This window comes from Cricetulus griseus, chromosome 2 (genome assembly GCF_003668045.3).
Source record: "Cricetulus griseus strain 17A/GY chromosome 2, alternate assembly CriGri-PICRH-1.0, whole genome shotgun sequence".
Classification (NCBI taxonomy): Eukaryota; Metazoa; Chordata; class Mammalia; order Rodentia; family Cricetidae; genus Cricetulus; species Cricetulus griseus.
In genome coordinates, this window is record NC_048595.1 from 49,149,817 (window position 1) to 49,169,417 (window position 19,601).

At 44.0% G+C, this 19,601-nt stretch overlaps 1 protein-coding gene and 1 non-coding gene across 2 annotated transcripts in view; one reads left to right on the plus strand and one right to left on the minus strand.

The window, feature by feature from the left end:
- The window catches only part of Ror1 (receptor tyrosine kinase like orphan receptor 1), a 363,775-nt gene that overhangs the window by 20,405 nt on the left and 323,769 nt on the right, over nucleotides 1–19,601 (minus strand). Inside the window, exons 5-7 of the mRNA XM_027400498.2 lie at nucleotides 13,522–13,649; nucleotides 11,316–11,633; nucleotides 9,327–9,572 (exon numbers count right to left, since the gene is read on the minus strand). Coding sequence (XP_027256299.1) covers nucleotides 9,327–9,572; nucleotides 11,316–11,633; nucleotides 13,522–13,649 — 692 coding nt within the window. The remainder of the gene's footprint in view (nucleotides 1–9,326; nucleotides 9,573–11,315; nucleotides 11,634–13,521; nucleotides 13,650–19,601) is intronic.
- On the plus strand, nucleotides 1,938–2,044 carry LOC113833569. Its single transcript, XR_003482257.1, has one exon. It is a non-coding gene; the product is annotated as a U6 spliceosomal RNA (small nuclear RNA).

The window sequence follows — 19,601 nt, forward strand, 5'->3', positions numbered from 1 at the left end:
ATCATACTTGGCACAGACATAAGCATCACACTGGAATAAGGACCATTGTCTTTACTGTTCACTTGGAAGGATATCAGAAACTTCAAATGCACTGGTGAGAAACTGGCGAGAAAGTAGAATGGTGAAGATGTTTAACACTTTGGGATAACTTTAAAAGTTGTCATATGTTTGTTAGCCATTTGTAGATCTTTCGAGAATGGTGCATTTGACTCCTTTGCTCACTGTCATTCTGGGCTAATCTTTAAGTGGAAACACTTAGTAGGTTTTAAAAGTTAAAATCTCTTTCACTTTTAGTAGACCTATTTGAGAGTGGTACATTCAATACATTCAAACTTCGGCAAAATATTTGACCAAGTGTTTTGTCTGGTGCATGACATCCTTCTGGGTGATATGGAGGGTGGAGTGGTAGCAGCATTGAGTGGATTTATAATTTGCCACATGCCTTTGCCTAATATTGTTAAACAGCAAATCAAAATGAAGCTGTAGAGGGCTACACTTTGGGGGAACTGCCTGTTTCACTTTGCCAGTGATGATGATTTCCTTATCCTTTTTGAAGAGGGCCGATCCTAGGACGCATCAACAACGGAAATTTATAGATCAATACTAGAATTTGCATTCTAGCTGAAGAAAGACCTTCCTCATAAAACCCATGATTTACAAAGTTGAAACAGGCAGTGCTGTGACTCCCTCCCATCCCTTTAAAGGATAGTAATACATTTCATTGGCAAGTTCAAGGTTCAAGTGGAGCACACACAGCATGATGAAAATGCCCTAAGGACATCATACATAGCCTTTGGGTTAGCCACATAGCAGTTTCCATTGCCAATCCTGGGAAATAACCAAGCACACCATGAACTACTTCTTCCTGCCCTGGTTACAAAACACTAAATGATGTGTTCTACTCTAGAGATGTGTCTTCTAATTTGAAAAAGCAAGAGCCATCCAGAGGCAGAGGATAGGTAAGGAAAAGGATAGGAGGAGCCAAGGAGAAAGCCAAATTAGGATGAGATAGACATTTCAGATCTGTAGTACTGGGGGTAGGACCAGGGCCTGTGCATGCTTGCCAAGTACTCCAACTTTTCACTGTACCCTCAGCTCACCAGTTTTGGTTTCTATGTTACAGAGGCAGATCCAGAAGTGCTGGGGACCACCCCACTTCAGAGCAGAACAAGTGCTTTTTTCCTAAAGGACTTATTGGCAGTGTTTACACAGAGGCTGGTGAGTCTCATGGGCACTCCCAATTTTATAAATTTGACTCCATCCTAAGTGTCCTCAGACAGCCAGATCCACTCCTAGTCATTTTCTATCCAGTTTCATGCCAAGGCTGACTTGTGTGGGCACTATCAATGGTGGCCCCTGATCTCTGGCTTCCACAGTTGGTTGGAGGTAACAGCGATGGTGGATTCAGGGAAAGCATGTAGGGAACCAGTTTCTTCCTTCCCCGGCTCCATGTCCTTGATAACACACCCATTTAAACAATTATTCAAACTCTCCTATTCTGTTTGTGCTATTTGCTTCCTGCCAGAAGCACGAATGACTGCTACCAAGTCAATAGCAACCATAATTGTGGAATATCAGAATTCTATCATCAAAGTGAGGCAATGAGCAGTTCATATTGGCATGTGTCTGAAGAGTGATGGATTTTCCAAAGTTTATTTTAAGAGCAGCTACACAGTGGGTCAACAATGTAGCATGGGCATGGTTAAAAATCAACAGGGCCTGGAGAGATAGCTCAGTGGTTAAGAGCATATACTGTTTTTGCAGAGGACCTTAGCTCAGTTCCAAGCACCTGTGTGGGATGGCTCACAACCATCTTTAACTCCAGTTTTAGGGAATCTGATGCCCTTTCCTAGACTCCATGGGCACTTGCACTCACACATTACATCTGCAGACCGACATACATGCACAGATTTACCCATAATTGAACAATAAAGCTAGTGCCTACTTCGGCAGCCCATATACTAAAATCGGGATGATACAGAGAAGATTAGCATCATCCCTGCACAAGGATGACATGCAAATTCAAAAATGCTTCCATATTAAAAACAAAACAAAAAACAAAAACAACAAAAACCGAGTCTTAAACTAAACCACCATCACCACTACCAACAACAAAAATACCTTGAAAGTGAATTGTTTTGTGACTAAAAATAGAACATGGCTGAATTTTGGTTCACTGATGTTAATGTCTTAGTTGAAAATACATGAAAACTAGAAACTAAAGTACATTTTAGAAATCTGTAGCACAAAAATAGCTCTTCTAGAACTCTACAGACTACAAAAGGTTTGTCTCCATCCCTCGCCACCATCCGGCTCGCTGTAATGTTCAATTTTGGTTTAAAGAAATGGCTGAATGACAAATTGCCTCGCAACAGGTCTTCTATGAAATACAGGAGAAGGCTGCTGACAGAGAGAGTTAAAAACTGCAGTGTTCGCAATCTGGAAAACATCTGCCCTGCCCAGAGTGGTAAACTACCATACTGCAGAAAATGGTCTGTGACAAAGCAGAACCCAAGAGGGTGTTTGGGAAGTGATGGGACAAGTCAAGACTATTCAGGTACAGAAACCAACAATGTGTTCTTTGGCAAATTGTTGCAAGCCAAGGTGCTAAAAGGAAAAGCAAAAGCCACGGGCCAGCTATAACCACTCTAAATGGAGCCACGTGGCTCACTACTTTTCCCACAGTGGGCACTGGTGAAAGCTGTACTGCCATTCAGGAGCTGAGGTTGTCTGGTAGAGGAGAGACCTTTATACACAAGGAGAAATAGATAACACCCAGCAGATTTGATGCAGTAAAACAAAGGGTCGAGTTATGAACATGAAAACAGTAACACAAGCAGGGCTCTGTTTCCCCATACACCACTCCCCCAAACAGCAAGCTCCTACCAACCTGAGCCAATAGAGGGACCCAACCAGTGGAAAATGGACAAAGAAGCCAGGCAGCATACAGTGGAGGGGAAAGGCTAGACCTTTCAGAGGGGCACTCTCAGACGTTGGAGGTACCACAGCTCTACTCCAGAGTTGAGCAGAAAAGCAGTCTCAAGGACAACAGTGACACTGTGCAACCAGCTGTGTCCAGGTGCCAGGTGGAGAGAACACTGACAACATTTTTTTCAGTTTAGTTTCTGACTAGTTTCCATCTCACCCAAAGCTTGTGATGCAAAAGGTGGCCAGGGACTAGAGATGAGAAACAAACAGGATCTACAGAGGACAATCAGTTTTGACAACTGGACACATCAGGGGAACAGAGATAGGACTCGGTGGGAAAGAGCAAAAGTCCATGTCAGGGCACTTTATATCTACAGACTCCTTCCTACATCCTTGGAGTTTGAATAAGAGGATCAATGGATAGCATCCCAAAGCACAGAGATCAGGATGACGAAAGAATAAAGGAAAATGGTTAGAGAATGATCATTCCTCCAAAATAAGCCTGAGTTTGTTCTTGAAACAGGTTTGGCTAGGTGGAAGGGCAGGAGGGATCCAGTGACCTGCTTTTGTCTTTGCAGTAGGGAAATGTCTCATTTGCTTCTATCATTAAAATGGAGATGATCCCTTATCTTGTGGTTATAGAGGAAATGAAATTAATCAATGCAACATATTTTATTGAGCATCAACTGAGTCTTGCTGGTGTAAGAATCTAGCAAGAGATTCAACTGGTAGCAGCCATCATGATAGTGCCAAGCACATATTAGCTCACCAAGATGGCAGACATGGTGATGTGATAATAGGGCTCCATGTGGTTCTGCCCTTCTGATTCGATTCCCATACTAGATTGTATGTTTCTGTAGGGTGTGGCCTATCCAGTTCATTCACAGTCTGAAGCATAGAAAGCTCAGTGCAGGCTGGTTTCAGTGAGTGACAGTCTTTCTAATGTTACAACTGCCTGGGACATGAAATACAAATGGGGAGGACTAGAGCTGAGGCCTTGCTCATATTATCTTTTGTTTCTTAAAAAAGAAAGAACATTTAGGGTAGCCTCTCTGCCATTGCCTAGATTGTCAGTTGGTGTCATCCTTGTAGATCTCTGGAACTTTCCCTAGTGCCAGATCTCTCCTTGGACCTATGATGGCTCCCTCTGTTATGATATTTCTCATCCTGCTCTCCTCTATTCTTCCCCCAACTCAAACTTTCTGCTCCTCCATATCCTCCTCTCCCCTCCTCTTCTCCTCCTCACACTCTGCCAGCTCCTTCTCCCCTACCCTCATGCTCCGAATTAGCTTAGGAGATCCTGGCTCTTCCCATTCTCTGGGGACCATGCATTTTTCTCTTAGAGTCCTTCTTGTTTCCTAGTTCCTTTGGTGAAGAGGATTGTAGGCTGGTAATCCTTTGTTCTATGTCTAAAATTCATATATGAGTGAGTACATACCATGTTTGTCTTTTTCTGACTGGGTTACCTCACTCAGGATAGTTTCTTCTAGTTCCATCCATTTGCCTGTGAATTTCAAGATTTCATTTTTTTCCCCGCTGAATAGTACTCCATTTTGTAAACGGACCACATTTTCTCTATGCATTCTTCAGCTGAGGGGCATCTAGGTTGCTTCCAGGTTCTGGCTATTACAAACAATGCTGCTATGAACATGGTTGAACATATGTCCTTGTTGTATGGACATGCATTATTTGGGTATATACCCAAGAGAGGAATGGCTGGATTTTGAAATAGACTGATTCCCATTTTCCTGAGCAACCTCCATACTGATTTCCAGAGTGGTCTTACAAGTTTGCACTCCCACCAGCAATGGAGGAGTGTTCCTTTTTCTCCATATCCTCTCCAGCATAGATTGTCATTGGTGTTTTTGCTTTTAGCCATTCTGGCCGGTGTAAGATGGTATCTCAGAGTTGCTTTGAGTTGTATTTCTCTGATGGCTAAGGATTTTGAGCACTTTCTTAAATGTCTGTCAGCCATTTTAGATTCCTCTGTTGAGAATTCTCTATTTAGTTCTGTGCCCCACTTTTTAATTTCATTGATTGGTGTTTTGGTGGCTAGCTTCTTGAGTTCATTGTATATTTTGGAAATCAGCCCTCTGTCAGATGTGAGGTTGGTGAAGATCTTTTCCCATTCTGTGAGCTGTCTTTTTGTCTTACTGACTGTGTCCTTTGCCTTAAAGAAGCTTCTCAGTTTCAGGAGGTCCCATTTATTAATAGTAGATGTCTGGGAAGCCATCATGAGACTGATCCAGACCCCTGAAAATGGATGTCAACCAGGAGGCCTCAGCACCCTATGGAGCCTCTGGTAGTGGATCAGTATTTTTCCCTGGTGTAAATGGGACCATCCCACGTGAAGGGATGCTCTTTAGGTCTGGACACATGGGGGAGGGCCTAGGCTCGGCCCAACATGATGTTGTGGAATTTGAGGAGCCCCCGTGGAGGGCCCTACCTTCTATGGGGAGTGGAGCGGGGGAGGGGTCTGTGGGGGGGAGGGGAGAGAGGGAGAAGGGATTGACATATGAAATTATAATTTTGTAAAAATTAAATAAAAAATTCAAAAAAAAAGAAAGAGCAAAAGCTTCCTATAAGAATTCTCTAGGCACATGCACCTAGTTCTGCGCAGACAAATCCCAGAATCCTAAGGAGCTGCATTAGGCTTAACTTAATTTTATATCCTATTCTAGGGTGAAAATTCACAGAGAAAATAGTCGTCAGCAAACTTGGAGGTTTGGTATTTTGGTATTTTTTACAAATGCCAGTATTTTCAACTTAAAGGTTACCCTGTTTCTTTTAGCCTTACTTAGTCGAAACTAAAACAAAAATTGTTGGTTGGAAAATGAGAAATCCCATGATAATTTTGAAATTTCCTTAGCTTTGACCAAACTAGAGGATGCAAGAACATGCCCTTGAAATTCTATCCTGCTTGAGATGGAGAAGGAAAATGACTCATTTCCAATCTGTTCCATACCATACAGCTCCTTGCAGGATGAAGTTATTACAATATTTTTTTTACTTATTTGTAAGTGTATATATACACACATATCATGTATGTACATGTATGAGGAGGTCAGAGCACAGCTTGCAGGAGTCTTTCCACCATGTAAATCCCAGGAACCCGGTGGCAAGAGCATTTGCCTTCTGAAATACCTTGTCAGCTCAAAAGTTAATAGCTGTCTGTCTGTCTGTCTATCTATCTATCTATCTATCTATCTATCTATCTATCTATCTATCTATCTATCATCTCCACATATACTCACATATATAAACCACAGAACTGAGAAGGCTGACTGCAGGTTAATACATGGGTCTACTTTGTTTTAGATATGTGACCTTGGACAAGGTATTTAACATCTGTGAATCTCAGTTTTCTTATGTATGAAAAACAAAGCCTCCCTACTCAGAGGTTATAAAATTACTTATTCATGAAATGATGTATAAAAACCCTTATGGTTTTTGGCTTATTCTAATGATAATAAATGGCTAATGTATTACTATTTAATATTGCTATTCTATAGTCTACAATTATGTAGTATCAAGAAAGGTTCATTATTCTGGCACTGGCATTGTTAATACCATTCTTTATGTGGATATTTTGGGTATCTTAGAGCACCTAATAGTACCCCTGGCATCTACCTAATATATGCCTGTACCATCCTGCGCCTATGACCATAATGATAACCAAAATACCTGAAGACTTAACCCAGTGTTCTCTGGGTGGCAAACTTGTCCCTGGTTGAGAAACATTAGTGTAGAACAAAGAGCAATGGTCCTAGGTAAGGGAGACTTGGTTCCTGTTAACAATTTGGTGGATTGGTGTGGGTCCGCCCCTGTTGTGAGCCTTGCTTCCTCAGAGGGTAAGATGGAACTGAGTGCTGTGGGGTAGATAAGCTGCAGAGTGCTTGTCTAGCATGTCTGAGGCCCTGGCTTCGATGCTGAGCACTGGAGAAGGAAAGGAGATAGAGTGGGAGGGACTAGTGTTGGAGAATTCTCTTTTATCATTTATGGCTTTCTTTTTTTGTGAAAATGAAACAAAAAACATTTTGGGTTCTCCATAGCAGTTACAAAGTAGGGTTCCATCTGAATGCTCTCTGTTAAAGGTGGGTTGCACAAGCGCTTATGAGAAGCCTTGATAGTTGCTGGCTTTTTCTGACTTCCATGCTAGGGAGCCACTACCTCTCAGCAGTGTTTTATTGGTCACATGTCAAGGATTCCCTGTTCCTTTAATGGGTGCATATGTGGCTTGGTTTGAAGAGTTCAAGAGGTATGGTGTTCTTTCAAAATGAAAAAAAAAAAAAAACAAAAACCTTAAACAAAAAAAATCTAAGTGGCAAAAATTGTCTCACATCTACAGTCAATGTTCATCTAAATAAATTTACTGTTTATACAACAAGAATTAACCAGTCCCAAGAATTGTGACTAAGCTGTCTGCAAGCTGATATCAAGAAAGAAATATGCTGTGCCCTTCCAGCATCACTGACAAATACCAAATCTATGAAATAATGAGACACCACAGTCAGCAAAATCTAGAACCAGCAGGGTGGAGCCCAGAGAGTGAGCCTTTTATGGTTCTTGTATTTTTTTTTAAGTGCATTTGTCATAAGACATTTAGATTAGGGACAGAGGAGTGTCTGTCAGAAGAGCACAGCTTTTGAATTTAATCAGAGCTGCAAGCTGGAGATGAGGGTTTCAGGTCCAATCCTAACAGTGTCTGGCTGTGGGATGTAGGTTAAGTCCTTTGACTCTTTTGAATCTCATTGGTGCATACCAAAAGCACTTTCTCATATTGTAGTTATGAGCTTTAAATGGGGATGCAGTCCTTGAACAGCAAGTATCCTGAGGGCATGCAGTAGGTGCTCTACAATCTGAGATATCATAATGGCACTTGAGTCTTTGAATTGGACCATAAACAAATGTTCCAGTTTGGGAGCAAGTGATTTTCCTACTTCTGAACAGCATTAGCCGAAACTCAAGACCAGACTTCAATTAGAGAAAGTCAGGTTGGCTGTGCATGCTTAGAAACTCTCAGCTCTCAGAAGATGGGGTAGGAGGTGTCACGATTTCAAAACCAACCTGGACTACATAGCAAGACCCCGCCTTAAAACCAGAGAAAAATTCACCTAATGGATAAGACATTGTTCATCCAGATAGAACAAATAATGTATTTCTTATTAGTAGTATTTGGTCCCACCAAAATTCTTTTTTCTGTGAATTTCTTCCTCTAAGTAAAAAGCTACCAAAGCTAAAAGCTCAGGAGTCACCCTGAAGTTTTCTCTTGTATCCCACATCTGACCCACCAGTGACCCTATTATTGCTAGTTTCCAAATACACCGTGAACCTGCCCACAGGCCACTGCCTCCTCCACCTCTCTTCCTGATAAAGTTGCTCTGTTTCAACATGTTGAGATGCTAGCCTTCTGCTCAGAACACTCTAATGCGTGCCCATGTACTCAGCCTCAGGCTTCCATCCCATGAAGCCACCAGCTTACCAGCCTCCTGGGTCTGTTACCTTTGGTATCGCATCTATTCCTCCTCCTAGCTCTGGGACCCACTCCTTGATCTTTTGGGATGTGCTAGGCCAAGCTCAGGGCCCTGCCTGTCCTCCTCCTCTGATAAGCATGTAGTGGGTTTATAACTCATGCCTCTGAATGACTTGGACTGTCACCCGTTCAGACACCCAGCTCCTTATCACTGGGTTATAAGTTATCTGTTTTCTGTGACTACTCATTTTGTGTGGTCCCACTCTGTAGCTCTGACTTTCTCAGCAAGACATCCTAGCTCACACATTCGCTGGGAAGCCCAGTCCTCCTGGGCATTAATACTAGGACCATGAAGTTGAATCAGCCCCCAAATAGCTCCAAACTCTAGGTTTTTCTCACCAACATTTTCATCCTCTGTCACACTCTATAATTCAGTAGATGTGAAGGAACTGCAACTCAGTTTACCCTCCAGACATCCCTACCCTTCTGTACCGTTAGTGGCCAAGACAAAGATCACAGTGTAGCAGACTGCCCTGGGCGACTGAGCAACAACTGCAGATTCAACCTGCTTCAAGGGTGATTTAGATGAGATGGAACATTTTTCTTGCTGCTTCCAATATATCTGTGTGTCAAGAAGGTTCCTGTATCCATGGACATCCTGGGAAAACACCCTTTTCTACAAGAATGACTGTGATTGGCTATCTGACCTGTGCCTTTGGAAAGCGGTCACCACGGAGCAATGATTACATGTACTCCTTGAAAGTGGCACTAGTGCCTGTAGAGACAGCCAGGCTGCTGTATGATGGAGACGGTTTGTGACCACGAGAGCACAATCAATCACATTCACTCTCCTAGGCGGCCTTCTACATGGGCACTGGGATATTTGAAAGGTGGCTGAATACATTAGAGCCAATGACTTATTTACCACATGCTGGGATGTCACACAGGTCAGACTTAAAGTTTTCATCCAAAGTAAAGCACCAGGGAGCTTCCTTCTGGTTGCCAGGGTTGCGGCAGTAGGAGTGGCCCCCGTTGAGCTCCGGAAAGCGCAGGGCCGTGAAGCTGTGTGTGTGTGGGTACTGAGAGTTCCACGGCTGGCACTGGCGTCCCGACTTGGTTACACTGACAGTTCCCCGGTAGTCTACACCTGTGCTATTGTAGCACTTGTGATCTGAAAAACATGAAAGAAAAGCCCGGGGTGCTGGTAAGAAACAGAGGGCAGCATTTTGGGTGTGGGGAAGAACAGTCTAAGGACCATGCTGCCCCAGGTCTCCCTACAGTTGGGGAGGGGTGGGGCATTCGCCCTGTTTACTGGGTTTGGACTTGGGCCTGCCTTGTGCTCCTCACATTCCTGGGAGGATTTAAAGCTTATGTTTCGGGAATAAAATGAGCCTCTGAGGTGTTTTTAGTGGGGATGCCAAAGAAATGGGAGTGGGAGGGACCTGCGCACAGAAGGGATTTCTTATGGTTCACGAGTAAGGGGCTCAAGGAAGATTCAAGGTAACCATTTGCTTCCATTTCCACTGGCGGTCTTGGAACCTGTGTGATGAAAGAATCCAGGAGTAACTCCCAGAATGGCTCTACTAGAGGACTAGAGTCACTGCAGTCTGTTTCCAATACAGTTGGGGCTGTTTGCGCTGCTGGAATGGGCTGCCCGCGGGAAAGGAGGCTCTTGTATATGGTCCTTCAGGCCATTTATACTATTAAATAACCACAAACATGGGATTAACTACCAAAGAAAACTAATTCTAGATGAAAAGGAAATGGGCAAAGGGACAGCCTACTGTCAGGAGCGGTGAGAGCGCAGGGGTAGGGAAGGCTCCTTCACATGTATTTATCAAGTGTGTTATAGCGTGCACAACACGAAAGAGAAACGAGCACACTCGATACATTCCCAATTGTACATCTTTCCTACTACCTTTACAACACACCCATCGTCCCCAAAGCAAACCCCACACCCATCAGACAGCCCCTCCCACCACCACAGCCTCAGAACCTCAAATCCATTTCAGGTCTCAGGGGATCTGACCATTTTGGACATTTCCTATAACTGGGATCATTTAGCGGTTTCTTATGCTTAGCTCTATACTTTCAAGTTTCACCCAGTTATTTATCATTCCTTTTTGTGGATGATATTTCAATGTGTGCATATACCATCATTTGTTTTATAATAAAATTACTTTGAGGCAGCGTCTCTAGTATCCCAGGCTGGACCTGAACTCACAAACTCACAGTGTAGGGAAGGATGACTTTGAACTTCTGATCCTCATGGCTCCATCTCTTGAGCACTGGGATTACAGACATCCATCACTCAGTTTATGTGATGCTGAGAATGAATCCAACTGATCTATACCCTGAGCCTCTTTTGTGAGTGATTCAATCATGAACATTTTTTAAAAAAATCATTTATTTTTATTTAATGTGTATGTGTGTTTTGCCTACATGTATATGTGTGTGCCACATTTATGCCCAGTGCCGATGGAGCCAGAAGAGGGCATTGGACCCTGGAACTGGAGTTAAGGATGGTTGTGAGCTGCCATGTGGGCACTGGGAACTAAACCCAGGTCCTCTGCAAGAGCAGCAAGTGCTCTTAACTGCTGATAATCTCTCCAGCCTGTACTGTGAACACACTTATGTGAGTTTCCGTTGGAAGTCCTGTTTCTAATTCTTTCAATTATGTACTTAGGAGGAGTGGGATTGCTGGGTCATATGGTAATTCTGTGTTTAAGTTATTGAGAAACCAGATCCTGTATTTTTCAGTTGTCTTCATGAAACTTCTCCAAGACAATTCTATGTAACCTACCACAGAATGCTTAGGCATGGTATTCAGGTCACCAGAAGGTTAGTTAGTGATCAGTGGGCACAGTCCCAGTATGAATAGTTACTGTGTGTCAGCGTCGGAGCCGCCACTTACTTTTGTTTATGGGATCCGCCATGGGGATGCCGATCCGGATGCAGTTTGCCGCTTCCGGGCTCTCCGGCTGGGGAAGATCCTCACAGTTTGGCAACTTCAGCCTCATCAATATCATGGGATTTGATCTGGCAAAAATGTACTCTGTCTGACACAGGACATTTTCCAGGACTTCACATTCATCACGACACAAGTCACGGGGCTTTGGGACAGATGAGGTTTCGTCACAGTACGGGAAGGCGTAGTGGCACAGGGAAGGGATGGCGAACTGAGAACACTTATCAGATAAATGGCTGGAGGTGCCAATCATGGTGAAGGCAGCTGAAAAGCAAACAGAGCTATTAACTCCCAGGGGCCAGGGTTTATCTCTGCTGCGATCCAGTCAACAGATACCAGGGAGAAACACACTGTGGGGAATCCGCTGGGCTGAAGCCCATGAGGCCAAGGCCGGGAGATTCATTTCAGATGTCTAAGCAGCTCACTTTCAATGGCTTGAAAAAATCATTTTGACTACAAAGTTAGAAAAACAGGATTAAATTACATATGTACCATTTCCTAATAAAAAGAATTAATTGGGTTAAAGTACAATATATTTTCCTTCCCCCCCCAAAGCAATAGGACTTTGTGTTTCACCCCATCTTTTTTATTAATTTTGTGAGGTCCTAAGACATCTGAGAGTCCAGAGCTTGTTTCAGGCAGGGCTTGAGCTGAGCAGAGGACTTGCTGCCAGATGGCAGGACCTGCCCGGTGGCTTTGGATCACTTGCCTCGTTTCATTGTGGCTTGAATACTTTCTATTCCATCTTCGGAAAATGAGGCAATGCACCAGAAGACCACAATTCAATTGTCCCAGAATGCATCACAGACCCTCAGGGGTCTGTTAGCCTAACCTCACATACGGGGCATCTGTGCCAAAAGGGCACCAGCCCTGAAGACTGCTCATGAGGCTGTTCACAGACTTTCCAAAGTTCATTCCTGGGGACATTGCGATAATAGCATATAAATGGCTTCCGAGAAGCAAGGGTTACAGAGGCCAAATGAGTCTGGGAAACATTTGGTCAAACAAAAAGATATGACCTTTTTATTTTTCAAAGGCAAAATGAAACTATAATACTTTCCAGCAGGCCAGTACTCACTGAACATATCCAAAAGAGGGCAATTATACACCGATTACCAAATATTTATAGCAGAAGGGCATTTATTTAACATGTATTCTTATTTTAAAGTGTGTCCAAATGCTCTGGTTCTGGGTGGAAACACCAAGTTTAGCGTCTCCTCCCTGTTGGGCCTATGTCTGTTCTTGTCCTCAAAACCCTAAGGGCTTCAACAAGAGGCAACGTCACCACCTTCCTGTCCTTGTTCCTGGTTCAACAGTTCTCCTCAGCTACTTCTCAGCCCTGTCAAGTTCCTCAGAGTTTCTGGCCTTTTCTCTGTCCGGTGTCATGCATTTATCCATGTCTTTCTAAAATCCTCATGTTTAAGATAACAATTACACATGCCCTTCAGGGGAGCTTGTAGGACACAGTTATACTAAAATCAATTTGCCATTCATTTGAAACTCAGATATAACTGGGTACCCATGTCTGCATTTGCTAAAATTGGCAGCTTTTGCGAGAATTTCACAGAGGTCATTTTAACACACCGCAAAGGATGCAGTCACTACTCCCGAAAGGGACATGAGACGGCTGTGACCACCATAACTAGGTGTAAAATGGTGCATGGTGGCCCGAGCCTCCCTTCCTCCCCCATGTATTAGGAAGTGCTTCACTGTGGTGTTCATGGAGAGTGGCAGTTTCCTGAAGTCTCTGTAACAGCAGCTCTGGGATGAATGTTCTAGTCCAAGCTTGTTCCTTCTTAGTCTACATTGCACTGCTTCCAAACGCAGGCTCCGAGAAAGCAGAGCCATACCTGGCCCATTCATGCATATCCCCAGTGTCCCGTCTGGTCCCAGCACACTGAAAGCACTCAGTAATATTTATTGAGTGTTTGCATGAATGTGAGACTTCTCGAAGCTTCCTTTTCCTCCAAGACTAACCTCTAATAAATTATTTTAATGTAAATTCCAGAGCACAGAGATCACATCTCATGGCTCTTTATGGTCCCACTCCCAACCCCCATGCTTAGCCTAATCCTCTGTCAGGAAAGAAGCCCAGAAAAACTTCTGGCGAGAAAAATAGTTATGTAAGTATCATTTCTTTGATGTTACCTACCTGTGATCTGATTTTCTATTTCCCCCTGCATATGCAAAGACTCCATATACACAGTGCGGTTGCCAATAAATCGTGCACATGCAATGCCTCTGTATGGCTGACAGAATCCGTCTTCTTCATACTCGTCTCTAGAAACAAAACACAGTGATTCTTAGCACAGAACTACTTAATCACGCCATTCATTCTGGTTGTGCAATGCCCTAAATGGTCACGAGGGGGCGCAGTTGGGCACCATATAATGAAGACTGCACTTAACAGATTTTTTTTTTTTTTTAAATTCAGCTTTCAAAACATCCCTTAAAACATCTGTTGGTCACGTTGGTCAAGTTTCCTACACCCCCAGAAAATCATCCTGAAGCGCAAAATCATCCTTAAATATGGGAAAGAACTTTTATTTTTGCAGCTGGCCGTGGGCTGGAAGATGATGTGGCCCTGAGAGGGAAGAGGAAGCGAGCTGGAAATCTGGGCACATGCTCCACAGTTTTTTGTTTTCTAAGTGCAGATTATTTCTGCTCCATTTGCTACAAAGGCGTGGGTGCATTAGCCACAAGATTCACGCCAACTGACATGTCAATTAGGAGATGGCCGGGGTAGGAAGCTGGTGCAGCTGGGAGGGGGGGGGGCAGTTGAGTCTCATGGCTCCTTACTGTGTGAGACCTGTGCTGTCTACTTGGAAGAGAAGCCAGAGCAATTTGCAGACCAAAGGATTTGAGATTATCTACGAAGTCCAAGGAACGCTAGAGCAAACACCAATGAAAACCTATCTTACCACTACAATCCTTAAAACTTAAAAAAAAAAAAGAAAGAATTTTAGGGGACACCAGACAATGACAAGAAAGCTACAGTGTTGCGAGTGTTGAGACAGGATACCAGGATTCAAGGTGGACACTCCTTCCCACAGAAGTCCTCAGTGGGGTTACACACAGACAGTAGAACCAGAGGATGGAACAACAGATCTAGACCACACTGAAGACTGCCTGCTACATTCATGAGTTTGCCATGGCACCAACTCTTCTCCTCTAGCTGTGGTCAACACCGTCTATCTCTCTACACACAGCCATTTGCCTTCTGTGGCTTCTTCTAAGGTAGAAGACAGGGAACCAAAACACTCTTCCTGTGTTCTTTTGGCAGGCTGGCTCCGACCTGTGCATCATACGATCCTTGCCTTTAAAATAGAGGTAATAATCACTGCCCTCTAGGTCTAAGCCATGTGAGTTCATCAACTAATATAAAAGCTCATTTGTGTGTTAATTTAGAGTGATGGAGATAGAACTAGAGCCTCATACATGCTAGGTAAGTACTTACCATGGATCTATGTCCCCAGAAAAGTTTATTGTTTTTGAGATCAGTCTTACTATGTCGCTCCACCTGATTTTGAACTTGTAGTAGTTTTGCCTCAGTCTCTCAAGTGACAGGGAGATACAGGTGTGTACTACCATGATGGGCTGCTATAGAAATTCCTTGAGATGGTATGTTATTGTCACTGAAATATTTACAGTGATTCCAGAGGATACCATTAAAAAATGACATGTTTACTAAGTGCACACACACACACACACACACACACACACACACACACACGTATATAATTGTGGTTGTGAGCAGAGCTATAATAGTTATAATAGTGCCAGATTTCCCCATCCATTGGTTTCATACTGCTAGGAGACTAGAAGGCTCAGGATAACTGAGTGAAAAGCCATGGGATCAGACACGCCTTTTCTGCAGCTCCCTCCATTAATTCTCTAAATGACTTGGTTTGAAGGTAAAGATGGGTAAAGCATCTTTGGCTTCATCCTGAAATAGTTTTATTGCAAAGCCTTGAAAACCTAAGCTCCAACTTCACGATAAACAAACACATCTACCTGAGAGGAAGACCCTGAGAGTCCATGGCTTCACAGTCCTTCATGTATCCCATGTGTTTACTTTCATAAATCCTACGGTAATGGTGAAGCATTTTTGGCTTATGTCTTACCTGAGTTGTAAAATTAACCCCACTTTTTATTGGGTAACTAATACTATAAACCTATGGGGGAGAAAGACGGCTCTGGATGACCTCAAGTTGGTTTCTGGAAACCTAAGTGCAGAGACCAGAGTCCACCCTACCCCCATTACCCCTGTTAACCCAGGCCTTGCCTTTCTATCCTCCCCGCCTGGATGTTTAGAGTATCATGGTGAAAACAGTTTCCCTCCCTATGTTAAACTCTCAAGGCCTCCATTTATATCGCTCGGGAGGACAAAATCTTGGAAATACCCCCAGATATAAATCCTTAACCCACTGGGAGTTTCCAAAGTTTATGAGTGAGGCTTAGGCTAAACTTCTTACTACCTTCCTAGTTCAAGACAGCTAAAAAGACCAAATAGTTCTTCCTTTTCAAACTAAAGTGAGACACAGTTCCTTGGCTGCCCATGTCTTATCAACTGCTCACAGTTGCAGGTGTCTATGCCAAGAACTTCTGTGATTTTGACCAGTCTCCGTCAAGAAGTTTTTAAAAATCCTAAACCAAAAGAACCTGAAGAGGGAAGTTTCTGTCTCACCCAGTCCCACAGCAGTTTAGTCCCAAATAAACACACAGAGGCTTATATTAATTATAAACTGTTAGGCCAATGGCTTGGGCTTCTTATTGGCTAGCTCTCTCTTGATAGAATCAAATGAGTGTGTAATGCCTCTGATCAACTTTTCAGCCTTGGCTGTATGCAGGACACTTCAGGAGCACTGGAGATGATGACTCAGCCAGGCAAGGCACTTGCTACCCACAGCTGGGCTCTACCCCTGGAACCTCCCTGTCCCACTGTGAAGGTAGAAGAAGAAAGTTGATCTTACAAAGTTGTCATCTCCTTCTCTATGGAGGGAACACTCCAACTCAGAGAAGTTAAGTGTCTCACTGGGATGTGCAAAGACAAGTGGTACAGCCAGGATTAAGACTGAACTTTCAAACTCTGGCCACTCTACTATGTTGTCAGGTCTGTAACAGTTCTGTGTCTCGGGACTGCTATGAATTCAATCTATTCACAAGTAAGACTTTATAGCAAGTTTTTATTTTGTACAAGGCGCTGCTGATTACATACAATTATAAAATAGATATCAAGTCATTTAGTAGACAACAGGCTTATGAAGAGTGTAGAGGTGTGAATGCTCCCGTTTTGGAAAAGTGGGGAGGCATGATGAGGGGCAGCTATGTGCAGCCAGTTGCATGCTTGCCTGAACTGCGCACCTTCCCTTTACAGTGTGAGTAGCCTCTGTGGGGCCAGCTGGTCTCCTAACAGTCAAGTCCTAGACACCCATTTCCTTTGCATTTAACGGTAGGCTATCTCCTAACATGCACTTCTCCTGTCCCCTACTTAAAAACGAGACGCACCAAGATCGTACAGTTAGGGTGCTGTCGTGGAGCCATGCCATGATCCATCAGGAAGCAAAGAACATTGGGAAAGGGCACCAGGACACCACTGCTGCCACCTGGAATGCTGACTGACTGGATGCTGGGCACTGGGTGTCCTGTGTCTCTCAAAGGTCCTTCAGATGTTGGGTCACCAATGTTGGCCATCATCCCAATATCTATGTGGGATCCAGCAGAGCAAGGGTCTGCCACTCTCCAGTGTGAGGTTGGAAGGACATGGAAGCTGCACAAAGAGTAAGGGTGGTGGATGGGATGCCTCTCCAGGATGCTTCAAAGCGAGAGAAGGCAAGCTGCTCTGAGACACAGATGGGGCCATCCAGTGCTAGCTAGACTGCCTGCCTCCTTCCTGCTCCGCCAGCTGCTCTTGTGCTGCCGATTTCACTCTTACACATCTCAAGCCATGGTGAGCTGGTCTGTTTTGGTGGTTTGGACCCTCTCCAAGCCCTGAGATGCTCTTTTTTTTATCTTTTCACCTTTCTCATCATTTCCATCCAGTCACATCTTCAGAACTCTCCTGGGGAAGTCAGGCATCTCCCACCTTCCCCTAGCACCTTGATCAAACTGTCCTTGTGAGTTCTGTTTTCATATTACAGCCATCTGTACAGTGCTCACCCTATCAAAACCCAGCAACAGGGCCGCAGCAGTCTGAGATAAGATCACATAAGCCAGGCACATGGCATGCTCTTGCTCATGCCTGGAGGCTAAATGAATTGAGTCTGTAAGACTGAAAGGTAGAATTGTGGTTACCAAAGGATAGTGGTCAGGTTGGGTGGAATAGAGAAAAGTCTGTGACTGGGTACAGAACACAGCTAGATGGGAAGAATAAGATCTAGTGTCCTCTTGCACAGTGGGTTGGCTCCAGCTATGTGACTTATTTTACAATTCAGCATAGCTAGAAGAAATCATTTTTAATATTCCCAACACAACACAGAAAATGATAAATGAGATCCAGGTTCTGGTCTGATTGATCACTGTACACCGTCTACATGTATTAAAACAACATAGAACACCCCATAAATATGCATAATTATGTGTCAATTAAAGTCTTTTTAGGAAGGGGGAAACATGATCCAACTAAGAGTCCAAGTGAGGGGTCCCAAACCATTCCAGGGTAAACAGAAGCTCGCCAGCTACATGAAGAATCGAAGGACCAGTTATGATCAAATGTAGTTTCCAAAGTTTCTCCTGGTCCCAAAATGTCTTCATTTCCCCAAGAGGACTTGCAGTGTGACATGTGCTCAGGCAAGCTGTCAGCCAGGAGGAAGTGACATAATGTTAGTCTTATCAGCTTTAATAACACATCCCAGGGCACACAGCTTTTGGTAAAGGGGCATCTGGACAGGTGTAGACAAGGAGAGAGCCGGTGGGGACAGACAAGAGTCAGTAGTCTTCAAGTAGGCTTTACTTTGGAATGGCTTCAGGAAGGTGATGGGTGAAATGTACATCTCCAGTTTCTCTCAAAAACTCTACTCTAAAGACCTGTCTGAACATACGCATCAAAGAGAACAACGTGCTAACATACCTGACCCCTAAGGTCAACGTTCAAAGTGAGCCAATCAAGGCACGTCAGTTCAGAGGACTGATGACTCACACAAGAGACCTGTGGCTATTAGGCTGGGACTCTGCAAGCCCTGACATTCCCCATGGGTCACTGGAATGCCTTCATGAGCACAAGAAGTTCTGAGGTGATTGTGTCAAGTGCTACGAGTGGCTCCCACCACTGGACACAGACAAGTGAACATTTGTCCCCTTCTGAAGCTGGCCTGAGTTTGGTCTCACATCATGGTTTTTGCTTTAAAAAATTAAATCAAATTTCAAGGATTTTCCCTCCTCTTGGCTAGGAACCATTAAAACAAACAGTAGAATACTGTTCTGTATAGTTCCCAGAAAAACACGTCACAGTGACTGTATCCAACCCAGTGATGGGAAGGTCTAGGCCCTGTTTCAGGGCGGGGCTGGCAACACAGGGCCTCGGCGTGCTTGGAAATAGAGCAGAATTTCCTGGGCTGTAACTCACGAATGTAATCTGAAAGAAAATGAGGCATGTAATGTATTTAGTTCCTATTTAAGGACACACTTGAAACCATAGGACCGCACTGGCGCAGTATTAAAAGGTAGGGAGACGCTAATGGGAACGAGCGGGCGAGGCTTCCTCAGTTGACTGAGGTTTCAGTGGTCAGGCTCACTTCACCATCTCAGATGTTCTCGCAGGTTTCCAGTTTTTCTGCTGTGAGGAGCTCCTTCACCTCTGAGGTCCTGCCAAGACCAGGAATCCAGAGGTGACAGTTGGAGCCCCATCAAGCACAGGGTCCCCAAGTTCTATCAGAAATCCTCCACTTAAGCTTTGGTGTGTCTCCAATAACAAACAGCCAAATTGTCCCATAAAATCTCCCACTGAGGATAACGGGACTTCGGAATATTATGCAACTCACACAAGCCTGTCTGGGCAGATTTCCTACCGCAGACATTACTAGGATTGATTTGATTTCCCCTGCTTTTTTCTTTTATGTCTTTGGCCATGGACTGAAACACTTGGTTTGTGGAAAGAGTGGTAAAGGGAACTCAGGGACTTCTTAAAGTTCTAACGTCATCATCTTACTGCTCAGAGGTAGGGCGGAACCCACTCCCCAGTTTTGTTTTGTCTCAGCTTTGTCTCCCACTCCTGCTGATGGGAGCTCCAAAAGG